This window comes from Nothoprocta perdicaria, unplaced genomic scaffold (assembly GCF_003342845.1).
Source record: "Nothoprocta perdicaria isolate Ctin4 unplaced genomic scaffold, notPer1 scaffold_0, whole genome shotgun sequence".
Classification (NCBI taxonomy): domain Eukaryota; kingdom Metazoa; phylum Chordata; class Aves; order Tinamiformes; family Tinamidae; genus Nothoprocta; species Nothoprocta perdicaria.
This window is the reverse complement of record NW_020454092.1, coordinates 3,722,322-3,742,454: the sequence shown is the minus strand read 5'-3', so window position 1 is coordinate 3,742,454 and position 20,133 is coordinate 3,722,322. Positions and strand designations below refer to the sequence as shown.

Here is a 20,133-nt window from a genome sequence, read left to right as displayed (position 1 = left end):
TGTAAAAATGCAATTTCCTTTACATATAGCGTGCAACATTCTTTTTAGAGTCACAGGATTGAGAAGTACAAAATACATCCATCCTTAATTGTTTTGACATACCCAAGCATGCTCCATCACAATTTTGGATGGACTAGAAGTATATAGAAATACCATATTCTCATTTTGTTTATAAAAGTAGAAGTAGGATACAATATTATATTAGAATGTCTGGACTGTCTTATCATATTTATAATGTTGCTTATGTTTATAGGATACCTAATTCAAAAAAATGGTTATTGGTAAATTTAAAAGTTGGGTGAATTCATTTCATTTCAATTATCCTATCTCATGACACAGACCAAGTAGCTCCCTATTTAAACAATGTAAATTAATTTTGAAGTCACAAATTCACAATAGGCGTTGAGTTGTCATTATCAACAAAATACTGAAAATAATATAACTACTTGTATGTAGAAGATCGGTGAAATATATAACATACACTTAAGCAAATTGTATTGCTCTAATGAGCCACAATACATAAACAATAGAGAGATTAAGGAAGTACATATCAATTACAAATTATTCTTTTCAATATTGTACAGTTATTTGCACTGTCATAAGGTTGGTCCAGAAGCCCCTCAAAACATTCCTAGTAAAAAATAATTGCTTTTGAGAGTAATATTGCAAAAAAGATATACAAAGGTGTTTAGACTGCAATATACAAATCCAGTAACAGATTTAGGACAAGTTTCTGATTTAGCAGTCAGTAACATTCTGTCTAAAGTGTGCAAATTAGGGGTATTTCTCAGATTCACATGAGAACCTTAGTGTATACTAATTCCCTAAATATGAGGAAAATATATATATATATTTTCCCCTTCTAAGTTGTATTTTTTTTTTTTTTATTTTCTAGAGAAAATAGAACTGGTCCTATAGTTCTGAAACAGCGAATGAGACAGGATTAGGACTATGGGTAAACTCTGGGGGAACACCTGAATCTGCAACATGTAAACGAATGCAGTTCAAATGCAATTAGCTGCTAGGAAATGCAGAATAGTGACTCAGGGCTGAATTCTGTAACTTGACCTCCAGGAACTTTATTTGAAATTTGGTGCCTAGAGCTGTTTGTGCAGGTCAGTACCTACGTTTTATATTTTCACAATTAAGAAGGCCTCATCTGTCCTTGTAAAATGTTGTGGTTGAGGCTTGGGCCTCTGTTGTATCTGGCTGAGAATGCTTGTTGAGGAGGCAGGCTTTTACAATTCCTTCTCTAGTTTAACAGAATTTATAGTTATGCTTTCTACCTTCTGAATTCACATTAGTTACAGCTTCATTTGGGTTGGTAAAGAAACCTTCTGCTACCCTGTTTCAATCTTTCTGTGGCATGATCGTCTAGTCTAGGAGACAGTACGTTGCCTTAAGATAGACCAGTCCTATGGTTCTGCCTTACTGTGTTTTGTCCAATATTAATTTTATATAAGAGGAAGAAGAAAAACTGTAAGTGCTATTGCCACCAGCCTACAAAATGATGCTTTCTTTTCTTTCTTAGGTTAATTAATCTAGATATTTCTTTGTAGAATAGCTTCACTAGAAAAAGAATGAAAGAAATATTCTTCTTCCATGTGGAAACTAAAAAGTCTGATACAGAGGATATAATAGAAGATTTAGGGATATTGTGCTTTAACATCTTCGGCCAAACTATTTTCTGAGCCATTTTCTCATTATCTACGTGGAGGTTTACAACCCACTTTTAAAAGATGGTCTTTAAAAGATATCACAGTTGCAGCTAGTGAAATGATAGATCTGTCTGGTTTGTACTAGGCATGGTAAGAATGCATTCTTTAAGCTATATTTCCCTACAAAGTTGTAGCAATTCATAGTTTCTGGATATCAATCAGGCTTGGTTATGAATCAAGCTGGAGCTTTCTCTCAGATGAACAATGTTTTTGTTGTCTATGGAACTCTAAGAGAGCTCTAAGGGAGTTCAGGCAAATCCATGATGAGATGGAGTTAGTAATGTTAGCTATAGATGCTGAAATTGCACAGAAAATGGGTTTTCTGGAATTTAATTCTTGTAATGTTTCCATTCCTAAGTGAACTAATTCTGTAAGAGAAGCATTTATTACAGGAGGTCCTTCTCTGCCTATACTCATGCCTTGGCATGTGGTATCAGCAACAAGTTAATTGTACCTTTGAATATATCTTTTTTTCCCCTTCTTTTGCTTGAAAAGAATGGTGAGAGGCATATGTGTATCTCATTGATAATGATAATTCATTATAAGACATTACTAGCTTAAGTACAGCCCAAACTGACAGCATTTGAGCTGCTACTTGACAACTAGCGGACTATTTCTATATTCACAAAGTAAGAAACAGAAAAAGAGGCCCATAACAAATCACAATCACATCTGACACTAGTTATCACCCTGACTGACAGTTTCAGCAGAGAGGCTGAGAACTGAATAAGCAGGGAGAATTCCATGCTTTGGTCTTCCATATGAAGGAGATTGTTTTGGTTAAGCTTGATCTCCCCTTGTTCATGGTAGGAATTTGTTTTCCCAGCTTATACAATGCATCAAGAAATGATTTCACTGTCCTGAGCTGTCAATTGATCATCTTCACCAGCAGTAAACATATTTATAAAAACTATTTTACAAAACAAAGACTTTTTTCCCTCACAATTTTGCTGACATACACATGAAGCAAATGCAATTTTTTGATAGTCCATGAATTGCTTTACAGAATCTAGCTCATGCACTGCATGCAGTTCATAGAGAAGACGTTACCAGGTACACACACTTTTTGCATCATGCATGAAGTCACAAACCAGTTTTCAAATGTAACTACAAATATTGCAGTTAAACCAAGCATGTTTTAAAGTAGCTTTTCTAGAAATAAAGTCACTTAGACTTATTTTCAGATTGATTATAAAAATACAGCTCAGTTTCTTTTATTTTTCCCATCTTTGTGCAGGTGAATAAAAATAGTAGCTGCTCCAGAAATTATTTAAACATTAAATTGGCAATGAAGTTCATGCATGCACATTTTAATACTACAGGAATCTTGAAACCATACCCCCTGCCATCCAGGAACGTGAAACTAGTTTTAAGGAGACAAAAGAGGAATAAGTGAAGATACTTCCACATGGCTTCTGATTTACCCACTACTTTATTTTTGCTAGTTAACTGAAAAGTAAACATTCATAACAATGAATTGCTTATTAATGGCCCAATTATACACCCGTTCACAGGCAGAACTCCTGGTAGCATCAATAGAAGTTTTGCCTGCTTAAAGACAACCACACTGAGTTTAATATCTTTATCCCTCCCCCTTTTTTTTAATTATCAGATCCGTAAGTTTCATGACTGTTTAGCTATTGCTTCACTTTTTCCAGGGATCATTAGTTAGTGCTTTGAGACAAACGTTAAGGGAGATATTAAGTGCCCAACAGTCCCGGGTTTGGGAATGAACTTGGCTCTCATGAGCTCAGCATGAGAATGTTGCATTTGAACATTTCATACAGCAGGCAAATCAACATGCCAAAAAGTGTGGCTGCTGAGACACCAGATAGTACCTTCTGCACAAATACTTTACCTTTGGCATTGCGGCCATTGTCTGGTTTTCCACATAATAAGAGTGAATAAAAAGAGAGAAAAAAGAAACTAAAATCCACATCAGAGAAAGTGGAAATCTTTGCTTCAAAGTGTGCATGTGGTTGTAATTAGAATATTTTTGCATTGTCTTGAATATATGGTGTAATAAAGGAAGCTTTGGCTCTAGCTAACTTGCATTATCAGCAAAACACAAAAATCCTTCCTCATCAAGTCCAGATTTCATGTATGTTTGCACCAGTGCTGAGTTTCAAGTCAAAGCTATTAACCCATGAGGTGCTAACTGGTCACTCCCTGCTGTGGCCCAGGGGAGGCCCTGCAGGAAGATTGAGGTTTTCCACTGGGCCCATGTGCCACAGTGGTGCGTTATGGAGTAGGTGCTTGGGAAAGCAGGAAATGAACATTATGTTGTATTTATCTTCCTCTGTTTGGAGGTGCCGGTGCGTGAGGTAAGGGACAGTGTCTCCCTTCCCTGACGGGCGATGTTTCGCCACACGTGCATCCCAGGCTGGGGTGGCTCTGCTGACCACCCCCTAAAAAACCCCCTTTTTTTAGGGAAAAGCCCCCTAAAGAGGGACAGAGGAGCTGTGGCCCCTGGTGGCAAGTGGGGAAAGACAGGGGTGCCTGGTTTTGTGAGTGGCGCCGGCGAGGCCTTGGGTGCGCCAGCCTGGTCAGGGCTGATGGCGGCCATCCTCTTTCCCGCTGTCTGGGCAGGAGTGTGGACTTTGCAGGCTGGGATCAAAGATGTGACAATTTTAAAAACACTAAGGAGATATCATGGAGGGCAACTTCTGAAGAAAATAAAATTCCCAAAGTGTGTCCATGTGCCTAAACCTGCCTGCAAAATGGAGACTGCTGCTGTCTTTGGGGTGGAAAATGCTGGGCTTGGTTTTGGGCGCTGCTCCTGCCCTATTCCCTCTGCTGTGAAATCTAAAACATTCAGGAGAGAATTCAATGAATTAAACACAAAAGAACCTAATAAATCCTAAATTGAAATTTCCAGTGCCGTATCTTTCAGCATACAACTAACACTAGGTATAAATGTGGCAATTTTAAAGCACACGGTGATAGGCAACTAGGGCTTATAAAACTAATACAGCATATGAAACCACTTACATTCTCGATAGTCTTATCTTCTTGAAAAACACATTTGACCCTGTCTGGATTAGTGTAGGAGCACTGAACTAAATAATGCTGTTCCCTTGTGCTATTAGAATTTAGTTCTGGTTCTTTGATTATGATTATATGGAATTGTTATTGTTATTAGATCTGAATCTCCCATTGCATTTTCAGTCAGAATAATGTATTTCTTTTCAGTGGAATTGTGAGAAACATCAGAATTCTTAGGATCAATAAGTAAGAACGGAATGAGAAATGTATCAAGTTTTAAGCAGTCTTTGGTTGTGAATTTTGCAGCATGAAAGGTCACAGAAGGCAGATGTTAGTCTAGAAGCTGTCCCTTGATTCCAGTGACTACCTAGACATGAAAAGCAGTGTTTGGATTGAGTAAGCCTGTCATTTTGATGTTTGTAGTATGACTTTTGAATTATGGTTCTATGTATATGGTTCTAATATATATATATATAGTTGATTACATTGAGTTTTACTTACAAAATTATGATAATTTCTATGAAAATGCACAATATCCTTTTCTTAGTACATCAGTGAATACAGACTGACTTTCCACCATACCTTCGCTCGCATGACGGTCCCTAAAAATGCTCTTGGGATGGACAGTAAAGCCTTCTATATCATGTACTGAAGATGCTCTCCGTATACTACAAAGGCTTTCCTTCGATCTCGAATGGGTTAGTGGATTGCTTGTCTGTATCCTGTCGGAATAGAGTCTGTCCCATTGCTGTTTGGGTGATGAGTGGTCAAGAGGTCCTGATATATTAACCAAAGGAGAACATTTGCTGGGTTGAATCAGTGCTTTCGTGTCATCCGCTTCTGAAGGACTAACACTCTCTTTTGTAGGTGATTTAAAGTGCTTCATAGCCACTGAGTCATCGCTGTGCTTAGATGAATCTACTATCACTGCGTCAGGATCTTCCTGCGGTAAGGACTGCTTTCTGTATGTTAAGAGCCTCAACCCAGGCAACCTAAACCCAAAAAGTCTGCCTGAAAGAGGGGAAAAAAAAAAGTAGTACATTAGTTTGTTTATTAGCCTATACATTAGTTCATTGTCATAAAACCATTTCTTTTTTTCATGTGCAAAATAACAGCTTTAAACAGCTATGCCTAATAAAATGTACTCTTTAGCAATGGAATGTTCAACTCTAGAGCTCTTATATATGTGTAGGTCTCTTATAGGCATCTTGGAGGATTTCATACTTCAGTCAAGCATGAGCTATTGAGCTTGGAATTGGACTAACAGCATGAATTCTATAGCCTGTGTTTTAAAAGAGATAAGATTATCCAAAATCTAGTTGTCCTATTTGGTTTTAAAATTATGCATCTAAAAGAGTGCTACAAAGTGCAGAAATACTTTTCATGGCAACTATATGCTTAAGTAGCTATCTATAGATAATTTTTTTTAATCAATGGAACTCGATGTGCTTAAAGACCTACTGCTACCACTTCAGTGGAATTGATTTGTGGATTACAAATCAAACAGGAAGGTATGAGTTGCAATCATTCAAAGGAGAGAACTGAAGCTGTGTATCACTTTTACTGAGGTATCTTCCAACATTTGTTTTGCATTGAAATGAGACACTTATTTTGGTTGCATTTAAAACAAACAAAAAACAAACAAAAACAATAATAAAACAGAATCTACATCTTTGCACACATACAAAGTGATTCTTTTCTGCATTTATGTATGTATGGAATTAATTTGGCTTGATGTATTGAATGGTAGGGTTGGCTCTTCAACGGGTATTGGAAGATGGACAGTTTTGTATGATGATAAATCCCATTAGCTTAGAGGAAAAATTGAAAAATATAGTATAAATAAAGAAAATACAGGGAAAGAATTGTGAAGTCTAGAGGTCATACACCTGAAAAAACAACCAATGAACCAACCAAAACCTCCGGCAGCCAATATTTTCAGTGTTCTGTAATAACACATTTCACAGATGGAAGCATAGGTGCCTCTGATGTACAGAAAACACAGTAGACTACTTAGAAAAAGAAATTCTCTCCACTACTAAATTGAAATAATGATCAGTGGATCATGTCAGTGTCACACTTTGCTTCATAAGCATTTTGCGCAGTCAGTAGCAACAATGATTTTCAGATTTCAGGATGTGTCCAGTTATTCCTTCTTACTAGGAGAAGAAATTGCCTTTGGGATCAGAGGTATTTATTCTGTCATTCTTAATTACCAGTGTATGTAGCTAGCTAATGTTTATTAATATTTGGCATTCAGATTTATTGTCTCATGCTCTCATCATGTGGCAATGTACTGAAATATGTTAAAATAGTCTTTCATTGATGCCTATACAAAGTAGTTGGTACAGAGCAACTGATGCTAGAGCTTAACATTTAAGATATATGTGCTTAATCATCAGAGCTGTATTTGTTTGGTATTCTAAATAAAGTGAGAATGCCCTCCTCTTCTTAAAGGAAAAGCAATTTGAGAAGTTGCTATTCTAGACAATACCACAAATCCATCTTGCACATTGTTTGATCTCTGATATTTTCCAGTAGCGCATACAGGGACAAGGAGCTGAAGAACTGCTGTGGAGTGATATTTTTCTTGAAGTCACTTGTTCACTTTCTGGCAGTCTGCAGTGCAGAAGCATTTTGAACCAGAGAGATCGCGTTCAAACAATTAGTTTAATAATTTTTGGTGGGCCTTTCTTCTATTAATTTGCTTCAGTTCTTTAGAAACCGAGTTGTACTTTGATCTGCAAAGCATCCTATAGTAGTTGTCCTATAACTTACGTATGCCTTTGAAAAAGCACTTCTGTTTGCTATAAATCTGTTGCCTGATAATTTAATTCAGTGGATCTAATTCTTAATGGTGTGATAAAAAGTGAATAATTGTTCCCTTTTAATCTCAAATATAATTATATTTTTTCATACTTCTGTAATATCTCTCTTTGATAATCTCTTTTTTTCCAAGCTGAAGAAAGGTAGTGTAATTATATATCATATGAAAAGTATTGCATATTTCTGATAATCCTTCTCACTCTTCTCGATTCTTTTTCATTTCTAATATAAATCATTTTGATAGTGGCCTAAACTAATCTCAGTGTCAGGGTTTTGTGCAGTGACATATTGGCTTTTTTGTTTTGATCTCAGACCCTTTCAGAGTTTAGACTCTATTATTCTGTTGTTAAGAATTTTCATTTGATATTTTTTCAATTGCCAATCTATGGGATATTTATATGAATCTCATATATTCTGAATGTCTCTTGTTAGACTTCCACATCTAAATATTTGCAACCTTGTTTTTTAATATATTTTCATATATTAATGTATTTGCAGAAAAAAAATCTCAATATTGTGGAATTTGGCCCAATCCATTTCCTTCTTTGCTTTAAAAAGTGAATCCATGTAACAATCTTCCTTGTTATTCCTTGGCAATTTCAGTGATAGATTCAGTGCTATATATTTGAAATTTAACAAAGTTTTCACAAGGTCTATTAGTATAATTCATATACACTACAAGAGTACAGTAGACATAAACCCTATTATACAAAACAGTAGCCACACCTGTTAGATACAGCAAATAGAGGTGCCAGTTTTTAATATATTCAGTGATATTCAATAGACAATACCTTGAGAGTATGCGTATTTCTTCTAACATCTTATGTACGTATACTTGGACAAATTGTGGTTGAAATTAGTGAAATAGATAAAAATCACTCTATTATTTTTAAATGTACATGAAATTGAGTTATAAAGCAGTTTATAAATCAGTTTTACAGCTTATTGCATCAAAGGTCAGGAAATTACTATATATCATTTTTCATCAATTACATGCCCTGCTTTAAAACCATTCATAACGTTGTCTGGCATTAGACACTGTTAAAGGTGTTTTGCTGGCACTCTGTTTTAGTCATATTCATGGTAGTGCAGATGGTCTTTTCTGCTTCACTAAGTTAATATGACCACGTTATCCTGCATTAGTGATTTAGCTGTCTAACTGCAGTTCAGCTGGAAACACAGTGACAATTTTGCTTCTTGCTAAGAACTTCAGGCATGAAATAGAAAACATAAAATTATCTTTTTGCTTTTGGAAAGAAATGCTCTCAAAGTTAAATTTCCTATTTCCTGCTTTTAACTTGAATATTCTTTAGTAGGGAGTATTGTGCTTGCTATTCACTGTATAGATAATGAGCCATACGATGTGTTGGACATTCAGCACTTTTCCACAGTACTGCAGCTAAAGCCATGAGAAGCACCATTCAGAATTTATCTAATTTACATCACACCTTCTTGTTTGGCTCAGTGATACAATTTGGTGTGAACTAAAATTTATAGCCCTAGGCCAGATGTCCTAATATAGACTAGATGGGGCAGTGGAAACTTCCTTGGAGTGAAATATGTTTGAAACGGTACAGCCCCTGCTTTAGGTAGGTATGATGTCAGAACAGGTTTATCTTGGCTTATAATACTAAATACTGTAATTTTTTTTTTTTAGATGTAACTAGCTATCATTTAATTTTATATAAACATACAGATAATATTACATTTGAATCTATATGTTTTGTTGACCCTAGAGACTAGATTGCTAGATTCTTCTTAATTCTGAGTCACAGGTATGTATAACTGTGGCATGTGAAGAGCAGTTCAGGAAAGGGGTCGAATTCCTGAGTCACCATTGCAGGCTCGCCTGCCACCTTCTCCTTTCAAACCTTCCTTCACTGAATAGCTAATTTACAAATGAGTTATTTATTCTCTCTGCTATCTCTGCTAATCTTTAGACCTTCTAAATTGTAGAGTTCAACCCCAAAATACTTGCACCTCAGATAACAAATGATCCATCTAAATGGGTGGCTGATGTAGTTAACGCATAAGTACTAAATTTAAATAAACTTTTGCTTTCTGAGAGCTTTTTTCTTTTTATTCCTGTTGCGTATTTGGGAAGATCTTATGATGTTTAGAATTCAGTGAAGCTTTAATTAAGTTCCTTTGACATAAAAGTGTTTTATAGTCATAGGCTGTCATGATTTTTTTTTTTTTAATTTTTATTATTTATTTTTTGGTAGGAAGCAGAAGCCCTTAGAGGGGCAGAGTTCTCCACAGTCCTAGATAGAAAATGTGAAATATCTATAGTCTTAAGAATGAAACAAGAATGTGTGGAAAAAAATCTAGAAAATATCTGCTTTCATGTTGCTAAAAGACAAGCTTAATACATTTAAATATTTTTGTATGATCTTTTATGCCTAGAAGTAGCTGAAATATCAGTTTTCTGCCCAAAGACCATGCTATTTTTTAAATTGTTCTCAGGTTAGGGCAAAAGCAACTCTACAGTATTTTACTGTAAACAATTAGAACTAAAATATAGGTTTTAAATGGATTTATTTATATATGTATTTTTCGTTCATTTTACTCTCTTGATCTGAAAACTTAATAGCCTTGCTTTTACATAAAAGTGCCAAATGCAAAACATTCACAGTAATGGAAAAGTTCAATTTTTAAAAGTTAAGCACCATTATATAGAAATTTGTCCAAGGTAAAAAAAACAAAACTGATTCCAAAAAGACTTTATTACCAATTTAAAGTATGGTTGTAAATTCACTCCCTCATAAATACAAATTTCATTTTGAAATGAGGTATGCCAGCAAAAGCATATCTGAACAAGAACTTCCTTAATAATCCAATCTGCTTGAGAGGAAAGTACTTCATCAATCCCTTCCAAGGAAGCACTTGGTAACAATGAAGGGAAATGATATTTGGCCTCAATATTGCCTGCTCATAGTGAAGTTATTCCTCAGACTTGGTGATAATGCTTGCTTACTTATCAAACACTGCAGCAAAGTCAGAGAGAGACCTGGGACTGAGGGATCTTCAGTTCTATTTCAATGTCCAAAGGCACTAGAGTGAATGCTGTGCATTATCCCGCAAGCCTATTTAGTTCCTCTCCATGCATGAGGTACCGTTTTGATTCTTAAATTTCCCTGAGCACTGAAGAAGAGGAGCCCTGAGATTTCAGCGGGGAGGTCGGGATGACTCTTGAAAAGAGGTGTTCAGCCAGTTTTTACACTACCTTTAGTAGTGCCGTTACTTTTATGATGTTGCAGACAAAAGAAAAAAGAAAAAGCTGACTTCAAACAAGTCAAAAGGAAAAGAAATGGTAGCTGGTCTCAGGCTTCTTATTTGGATTTATTAGAGTGACTCTATTAGACTTTCTTGTAGCTTTAGACATCGAATGAGAGGAACTTGGAGACAATGAAACATTTGCACAGGATCAGTTGAGTAAGATGTAGGAACTGTCAAAACTTGTTCCTGGTTTATTTTTTTATAATAAAGTTATAAGTATTTTGTTCTGTAGTAAAATTATTCTAAAAGTACATTGTCTTCTTATTTGGAAAATTTAACTATTCGATTAAGAACGTGGGGAAAAGATGAATTTTTGGTCCTCTTTGAGAGAGATTTTGCTTCTTACATTTTTATTCTTTTGACATAATTGAATGTAAGGAAAGAGGAAATATCTGCAATTAAACAAAACAGCAAGCATATTATATTAGCACAGTACATATTATATTGAAAGTATTATTCAGCTGGCACAATATTTGCTGTCTTGCTGAAAATATGGTGTTTGCCCTTGTAGCTGTAGGGGAAAAAAGCAGTCCGTCTATTAAATCAAGTTCTCAAGAAATGCTTGCCTCAGACCACCTTGGTTGCCAGACTTAATAGATAAGATAATATTGTTTTTGTCTGTGATAGAAAATCTGAACACGTTCTTTTTATTTTTCAACAGCTAATTTATATATCAATACCAAATTCCACAGTTTTGTCTCGTATATTGATAGAGATTTTTATGCCCTGCATACAAGAACTTTTAGCAATAATAAGCTGAAAAGTACCACTACATTTGGATTTTATATCTTTCATAATTATATTCAATTTAATAGCTTAGCTGTTATATCTGTAGTTTTGTAGAAATGAGTATTCAGGGAGTGAAATAGCCATATTTTGACTTATATGCTAGAATTATATAAAATGTAATGAGATCTTGAAATAATAGAAACAAAGTAAAGCAATAGAAGGATTTTAGCAGATAGAATTTTAGAAGATAGATTTACCTGAAGAAGAGCCACTTGAAAGGTTGTTACCATCTGAAATACAATTAAACTAGATTTACAAAAAGCTTTAGTTTAAAATAAAACAGATTCAGAAAATAAACAGAGACTGTTAAGAAAAGAAGAAAGAATATCAAATTGCAACACATTTTAAAAGCAAATTCAAGTTATTTTAATTCATATTCAATTGGTGATTTGCAGTAAAATTATTCTAAAATGTATATTACTGCCGCTTTTGGAAAATTTAACTATTCCATTAAGAAGTACTTTGATAAATACTAATTTGCTGCATAGATCAAAATATATTTCCAATTACCAAGTTTTCCTATTGACTAATATTTCAGACAGAAAACTGAAAGTAAACTGAAGTAGCTATAATCAGACTAATGTGTTGTTTCTCATGAAATTTCTTAGCGAACATTTCTATGGTGGCAAATGTAAATTTGGGTTGGAAGAAACTTTTGATTTTGAAATACTGAATAATCCATAATCTCCATAGGGAGATTAGGCTTTGTCCGCCGACATTTGCTTACAGTGTGTCCTCGGAGAAGTAGCAGACCTCTGTTACGGCTCACTTATTTCATCTGCTCAAGGGAAGAACTCCTTTGACTACATGCCTGTGCTAAATGCTTTCAAGTCTATTAAATGCCTCACTTGCCTCTTTACTGCACTCCTTAACATAGGTAATAATCATAGGATTTCACACCTGAGAAATAAGACACAGTGGTAATAACACCCTTTATCTCATCAATGGGTTTACTTTTGTTTGTGACAGTCATGTCTCTTCCATGTTGAACTGCATAAACAAACCATATTCCTTATGACCAGTGTCCATTCAAAAGCTTTCAGAACGCATCTGGGTGAGATGGAGGTTTCACTGCTATCTACTACAGTCCTCTTAGTATAAACTTGAGATATCTTGATAGATTTAAGTTTTACTTTCTTTTTTTTTAAGATTAAAATCTCTAATTCAACAGATGTGTTAAGCTTTCTGCGTGATTATTTGAATAATAGAGACAAATATATGAGCTATTCCTCAGATATAGGGACTTAAAATACTGAAGAATTCCAACAGTGTGTGCTGCAAAATTGACTGCCCTTATACTTTCCTGAGGGTATGCGTTAAAATTTGGAATGACTTCACAAAAATCACTATCCTGGCCTTCAAATTGCTTCACAGAACCCACCACTTTTGAAGTAATAAATGAATAAAAGGTAGGACTAGAAGAGAACTCCTGTAGTTTCGTCCAAGATTTTTTTTCATGCTCACTTGCTATTTATTTAAATAACAAAAGGAAAATTTGCAGGGTCTCTGCATAGCTAGTGTACTGTCAAGTTGTATTCCTTTTCCTGTCATTGAGTCTGCGGGCGTCCCTCCACTGAAAGCTACATCCACCTGGGTCATTTTCTCTGCTTGGCTGGTAATCTCTTTAAGCAGAGATTGCCTTTTATTATTATTATTATTATTATTATTATTATTGAATGTTTGTACAAATTTTAGCACAATAGGGCTGTGATCTTAGCTGGGGAGACACCACAGCTAGGATCACAAGCAGCTAATTACAGTGGCTGGAATCCAGTAAAATTTCTCTTGTGAGTCCTCCCAGTAACTTGTGAAGAAAAAAGTAAATTACCCATCCTGCTTGTATTTCTCCATCTATGAAAGAAAAGTAGAAGGATTTATTTGTTTTAGTGAATGCCCTCTTAATGAGGCAGTTAAACATTTGTGGAGCGTGCTGAAAGTGAAGGCACCAAAGATCATCTTCTTCTTTTATTGCTGATTGCTGTTTGGCTGTGCTCCTCTGCTAAGAGTTCAACACTGTCTCACGGGTTCATCTACCGTTCACTCTAATTTACCTCGGAGACAGAGACACATATTGACACTGGGGTTGTCGTGACTGCTGCTCGCTGGCTAGATGGAAACCTTTGTCCTCCTGGACACAACTTTTCTCGACTAAGCCTCGCTTATGATGAATTTGCTCCCAGTGGTGAAACTAAAAATAAGACCCTGGGCAAATTTCTCATTATGTTTTGGGCAAAGTCAGAGAGTTACTATTGGTTGTATGTGCCATGTTAGGTAGTAAATTTGCACGCTGTTTGCATACTGCATGGCAGCTTTGCTGTCCAGCTAGTCTAAGGAAAAATACAAGTAGTTAATGCTTACCTATCACAAAAATGTTATAAATATATAGCAAAGTACTCTTCATGCAGGAAAACAAATGCAGTTATTGTGTTATTTGATCTAAATAAAAGGAACAAATGAACTTTGTTATGTTTGTAACTGCACTGAATGCAGTGAGCTGTGCTTGTGAGATGTAACGCCGTTGCCAGTCAAGAATCAAGAAAAGCTTTGTGAAGTGTTGGCTGCTTTAAGAATCTCCCTTATACAAAGTTATAACTGATCATGGTTGTAGCTCTTTTTAGAATATTATAAGTCCTCTCATTTTCCTTGAATAGGAAATAGGATGTATAAAAGATCCTCTCACTTTAGTTGAAAAGATATTTTAAATCATAAAATTCCATATGTGAGAATGGAGAGAAATATCCTGACAATCATGAATTAAAGAAAACATTACAATTTAAAAAAAAAAATCTGTGAAATGATACCACCTGCAAGGAAATAATTTTACATTAACATCTGAAAAAAATCATATATTTATTTTAGAGGAGGAAAAAAATCCAGCCAATTGTAATATATTCATAGATTTAAAGTGATAAAATGAAAAATGAATCCCCAAATATCGCTCCTTTGCAAAACTTTCCTAGGGCTTTTCCCATGAGGAATGAACACTGTGCTTGGGATCCAGTGTCAGTTTGCAGGCTGGTATTTGTAGCTGGTCAGATTGTTTTGAAGTTACATGAGTAAAATTTGTGACCCCATCTGACTTCAGCAATCATAACCCATATATTAATAAGAATTTTGTTTTAGATAGATCTGGGTTACGTCAGAAAAAAAAAGGCAATTATAGGTCACTATAATTCTTTCCTTTGTCTTTAAGTTATGATTCAATGGCTTTAAAAAAGAAACATGCTATAAAGGGGCAGGAAATGAAGACAACAAAATTCTGAGAGCTTTTGATCATCTTGTGCATGTGTGTACATTGCGGTCCCACAACTGCTCTATTTACAGTGGAAGAATTATTGCTCTATTTTTTGTATTTAGTATCTTATCCTCAGATATATGGTTTTCTGTCAGTATAGAATTGCTGCAGATTTTCTCTATGTCCATTCTGTGTCATGATTGATTTTGATATTTTCCTGTTACAAGACTGACTTTAAGGACACAAAATATTCCACAGCTTTGAAGAACAGAATCAGACACCAGGAACAGATTTTAGTTCACATGGCTGCTTGTTTAATTTCTGCAAAAGAATCTCAGTAGGTTAGGGGGAGTGGGAATATGGTGGAACTGGAATGTTTGACAGTTTGGGGGATACAGTTGGATATTTACAGTTGCTTTCCTCAGTGGCTGATTTAAAATCCGTATTAATTTACAGAAGTTAAACTAGCATAAGAATTTATCTTAAAATAGTTCAATGAAGTTTGTACAGCGCACTCTACAGGCATTCTGGTTTATTTTGCATAACAACTATCACTAGTAGGTGAATTATAAGGTAAAAACATTCACATGGTCTTTTTGCTAAGCATTCAGGTAGGCACTCTAGAGAAAGCTCTTTTTTTTTTTCTTTTAAATAAAGAATTTAAGAGGAAAGACTTCTCTTTCTCTATAAGCAAGTGCAAATATCCTCCTATATTATTTCAATTAGACCTGAAAAGTTTACATAACTTTGCCAAATGGTTAGATTCATCAAAATTTATGGATGCTTCTGGGAATCATTTTCATCATCCTACTGACAATCAAGCAAATATTGTTCACTTCTTTAGAGATGTGATGGGGAAGAGCCCTTGAGATCGAACTGTTACAGTGCAAATAATAACAATTCTTAGGGCTTATGTAGGTCAAAACTTTTGATCTTAACACTAACACGCTGAACAAATATCTCAAGACTCGACAAGAATGTATTTATATCATCAATCAATCATCAATCACAGACACAGAAAGTGAAGCAAAGTAAGGTTATTAGGTGTTTTCCTTTTTGGAGACAGAAGTTACTTTCTGGAATTATATAATTTCTGCAATTATATCTTTTAAATGATCTAATGGAAAATAATATGAAGAACAAACAGGCTTCTCAAAAGCAGACTTGAAAGAAAATGTTTATATTTTGAAATGAGGCAAAAAAATAAAAAAGAATGATTGAATAGTAAATTGAAAAAAAATGGAATTGTGATAAAATACCAAACCAATGAAATAGAAAAGAATGAAAATCAGCTGGCTGTGATTTTTACTGAGTTGGTACATAGTAGGCTTTTCCAAAATTTAGCTATTCCTTTACACAAATGCTGGTCAGACTACTATAGAGAATTGATGATAAATTCTTGCAAGGAAGAATAAGGAGAACAAAAAGATCAACTGAAAACATTTTTTTGTTTTTCCTCACTGCTGTTGTACAGCCAGTATCTTCACTTTTCACGTTACTGCCTATTCAACATTTTGCTGCATATAAGAGCTCTTGAACACCAGTCTGGAAAGAATTCTATTTATACCTAGATGTGGCCATTAAACTCCTGGAAATATATCATATTTTTTTTTCTGTAATGAGTTACTGCTGTAATATGCCAGGTCCAATGGTGAACAAGAACCTAGTTGTGTTAGGCACCATGATGTCATTTAGCAAAATACAGGATCCCTGTCCTAAAGAGCTTGCAAATACTGTTTAAAGTATCTGCCAACATTCATTTGGTAAATTTTTAAATTTATATCTATTCAGGACTAAACACAATATCTTAGTTCACTCTAGCCGGTGTTACTTGCTTTCCACGTCTTTAATTTGTCAAAAAGGATCTACAACCCTTTAAAAGATTGGAATTACTTTTCTCTGTGTTAGAGCCTTTGAAAACAGACTGCACTGTGTGTAAAATAAGAAACATGCATTTTTCTTGCAGCATTGGGTTTCAGCAGCATGGTAAGCCGTTTAAAACTGTTGACTGTAGCTGGCAAGATAGATGTTTTCAGGGAAGGAAAGCTTTCTCAAAATCACACTTGATAAATTTCATGCCAAGTCTTAATAACTCAATCAGAGGCAGAATGATAGTATGGGAGAGTTCTTATCTTATTTCCTGGGATCAGGAAAATAACTGTGATCCTTTTGTTTCCCATTCACCTCTAAGCTCATTTCCTCTGCGACCTTACTCAGTCATTTTTATCTGCTTTCATGTTGAAAAGACATTCTAACATGAGAAAACTCAATCTAAGGAATACTGGAAAGAAACCTCTCATGATCTGTGTACTTCTGGGTAGTAGATGTTAATGCAATCTGAAATCTTCTGTCTTTTTTCATTAGCTGGTCCTTATCTTGGTTGCTTGTCAGAGATGTATTGCACTTGTTATAGGCCTGGCTCCCGCTCTATTTTTATTCTCTAAATTGGTTGCTGGATTTGAAGGGGTTGTGTTTTGTTGCCTTTTTTTTTCTTTTTTTTTTTCCTGAACCAGTATCCATTTTTGTCCATTTCTTGTGTAATCCATTCAAAACCAGTCACTTGTTTTACTGGATGCTGTATGTTCCAAATAGAGAAAGATGCTGAAAAATGAACCTTTTCCCAGACAATCTGCAGTTTGCCCTTCTTATGGTAACATGGCTACATTTTAAAACAGATTTTTTTGCTGAGAAATGACAGATCTTTTTTTGTGCCTTTCTGATCTCTGCCTTTTCTAAATATCAGCCCTTTTTTTTTTTTTTTTTTTTTTTTGGATTCAAGTCCACCATTAGCCTGCACACAACATTTTTGGCACAGGTTGGCCTCTCTGCCAAGAAGATTTTTTAACTGTGCACCAGATTTTATATCCCCATCCTGCTCCTCAATCCTGCCCATGTAAAAGTCTGCTTGGAGTCCACAATCACATAGGTAGAAAAGAAGTCGTGTGTTTGCTCCAGCTTATGACACTTTCTGGTACCTGACTGAGTGCACTATCAGGAAAATGGTTTGTCACCTTGCTTGCCTTCCTTTTGCTCTTTCATCTTTCTCAATTATGTGCTGAGATTGGAGCCCTATCTGTGGGATTATCTGTTCATGACCTCTTAAAAAGGAAATTCCCTGTGCATGGTAAGCACAACTACTGTTCAAAAAAAAACCAAAAAAGAGAGAGAAGACTATTTTGACTAAATTCTTTTTTTTTGTGGATGTCCTTTTTAGTAGCTTTTTTCTTCAAAATATGGCAAGTGATAATATCGGCAAGTGTATGATCATGTACACTTGTATGATGATGTTGTATGTGATACAGGTTTTAGGACATGCAGCTTTTTGGGGTAGGGAATTTATCATGTATTTGGTCACTAGCATCATATTAAACATGGACCAACGGAGCAATTTTATTTATTTTCCACATCTAAACACAATTTTATGACATAGAGTGTACTTTAAGCAGAGGAACTGGGCAACATTATTCTGCACAGCTGCAGGCCTCCTCCTTGCAAACTTTTCAATATATGCAGCAGAAAAACTACTACCGGCTATTATCTCTTATAGTAGAATTCAGTGTTTACATTGGGGAAGTTTTCCCCTGGGTTCTTGCAGTGAACATCTTTGTCTCTTGTCTAGAGAAAGTTGAGGTGATGATTTGACAATCAGAAAACTTAGGTTCCCGGTCCCTTTATCATGCTAACAGTGCAGATTATTTCAGCGCTAAAAGGCATTTTCCAACTGTTGCTGAGCCAGCCAGGCCCTGGGGAGAGTGTTAGCATTCACAGCTAGAGCCTGCTGTGCTTGACTAAGAGCCTGTGCAAATGGGAAGTGTTCTGGGAAATCTTGAATTAAGAGCAGATAATGTGAGTGGAGATGCAAAGCAGAAGGATCATGTGCAGTGATGGCACAGAGTGAAGGTCAGCAAAGGAGCGTGTTTTCTGCAGACAGTGGGATGGAAAACTACACAGCCCAGCTGTGTAAGAGGTGGAGTTTTTCCTTTCCGATTTTGACAATTGTCATGTCCAGAGTAAAATGAAAACAAAAGTATTTCTTTCATAATGCCTTCCCCTCCCCACCCCCAAAAAATCAACCCAATTCAAATACTTTAGTTAGTTTAAAATCAAGATATTTAATTTTACATTAATTCTTTTTTACTTGTTTTATATTTTCTAATCTAGTTCAATGAAAATCTCTACCCTGCATATTTTATTTGTAAAGGAAAATAGAAATAGAAATTTTGAGTAGGTTAGGATGTAGTATTTTGGCTATACTTTGGCCTTTTTTCGCAGTTTTGTCAAGAGCAATGCACTTTTATGAAATGTTCTCCCTTCATTGAATTTGTATTCTATATTTTCTAGTAGGAAAACAGTACTCACAAAACCCATGGTGTTAGTGCTACCAAAGACCTGACGGATTCTCTTGCCTGCCTTTATAGCAGGTTTGCTGCATTTCACTTCCTATTGTTTTGATTTCTACCTTAAACAAGGCAGGCAATGTGAAGTCTGTCATTACTTTTGTATTGCTGTTGCACAGGTTAGTTGCACTCTCAGCTAGGAGCAGAGGTAAACAGTGAATTTTCAATGAGTAACTTACGATTTACAAGTTTGGACGGCAGCATTGGGTTGCACTTCTCAGGAGAGGCAGCGTTCTCTTCATCTGTTACATACTCAAAGTTAATAATAAACATCATCGCTACTCCCTCTTGATTTTTCACTGGGATTACGTGGGTGTTGCAAATGAAGGTAGATCCTGCAGAAGGTGAAAGAAAAGAAAAATACGTAAGTGAAAGGAAACCTCACTGGTTTTTTTTGCGCTAGTAATTTTAGTTATACCAACTGAGGCTTCTGAGTATTGCTTTTAATTTAATTATTGAATATTGGTCACATAGTATTTTTTCATTCGAAGAGGAAAATTTTCATAGGGAGAAATTCCTCTTTCAATATGGATTTTTGTTTGTTTGTTTGTTTAGATTATTACATCATCCCAAAGATCTCTCCTTTAAAATGCCTGTTTTGCTCTTTGGTTTTTATTTACTGGAAGTAGCTGTATAGGCAGACTCACAGTACGGCGGCATTTAGCACCAAAAGCAGCGATGCTAAAAACTGTTCCAACTTCAATGCTAGTGAAGACAGCGGAAGACCATTCTTCTAAATGTCAAACATTCTTCAAGCTTTTGGTGCTATTACAACAGGATGAATCATTCATTAAGTATTTATGGGTAAATATGTCAATAGTCTTATTTTAGCTCTCATTCCTTTGGGGGTTGTAAAATATTTTGGTTTCCATTTAAAAAATATTTGTTAATTATCAGATCGTAC

At 35.3% G+C, this 20,133-nt stretch overlaps 2 protein-coding genes and 1 long non-coding RNA gene across 3 annotated transcripts in view; 1 reads left to right on the top strand and 2 right to left on the bottom strand.

Annotated features, from left to right (window-relative positions):
• Positions 1-110, bottom strand: part of KCNH7 (potassium voltage-gated channel subfamily H member 7) — a 58,289-nt gene extending 58,179 nt beyond the window's left edge. Inside the window, exon 1 of the mRNA XM_026038487.1 lies at positions 77-110. Within this exon, the coding sequence (XP_025894272.1) occupies positions 77-110 (34 nt within the window). The remainder of the gene's footprint in view (positions 1-76) is intronic.
• Positions 111-5,488: 5,378 nt separating this feature from the next.
• LOC112946439 (potassium voltage-gated channel subfamily H member 7-like) lies at positions 5,489-19,541 on the bottom strand. The gene is made up of 4 exons (XM_026038300.1): positions 19,409-19,541; positions 11,795-11,827; positions 5,557-5,714; positions 5,489-5,509 (listed from the first exon to the last, which is right to left on the bottom strand). The coding sequence occupies exons 1-4, from the start codon at positions 19,503-19,505 to the stop codon at positions 5,489-5,491; spliced, it is 309 nt and encodes a 102-aa protein (XP_025894085.1). The 5' UTR covers positions 19,506-19,541.
• LOC112957896 lies at positions 6,812-7,343 on the top strand. Its single transcript, XR_003251299.1, has 2 exons — positions 6,812-6,893; positions 7,242-7,343. It is a non-coding gene; the product is annotated as an uncharacterized LOC112957896 (long non-coding RNA).
• Positions 19,542-20,133: the final 592 nt, after the last annotated feature.

Coding starts and splice junctions, on each gene's coding strand:
- LOC112946439 (XM_026038300.1), bottom strand. CDS start 19,505: ATGATGTTTATTATTAACTTTGAGTATGTAACAGATGAAGAGAACGCT. Junction 11,828..19,408: donor GCCGTCCAAACTTGTAAATC/GTAAGTTACTCA, acceptor ATTGTATTTCAG/ATGGTAACAACCTTTCAAGT. Junction 5,715..11,794: donor TTCAAGTGGCTCTTCTTCAG/GTAAATCTATCT, acceptor CCCCTCTTTCAG/GCAGACTTTTTGGGTTTAGG.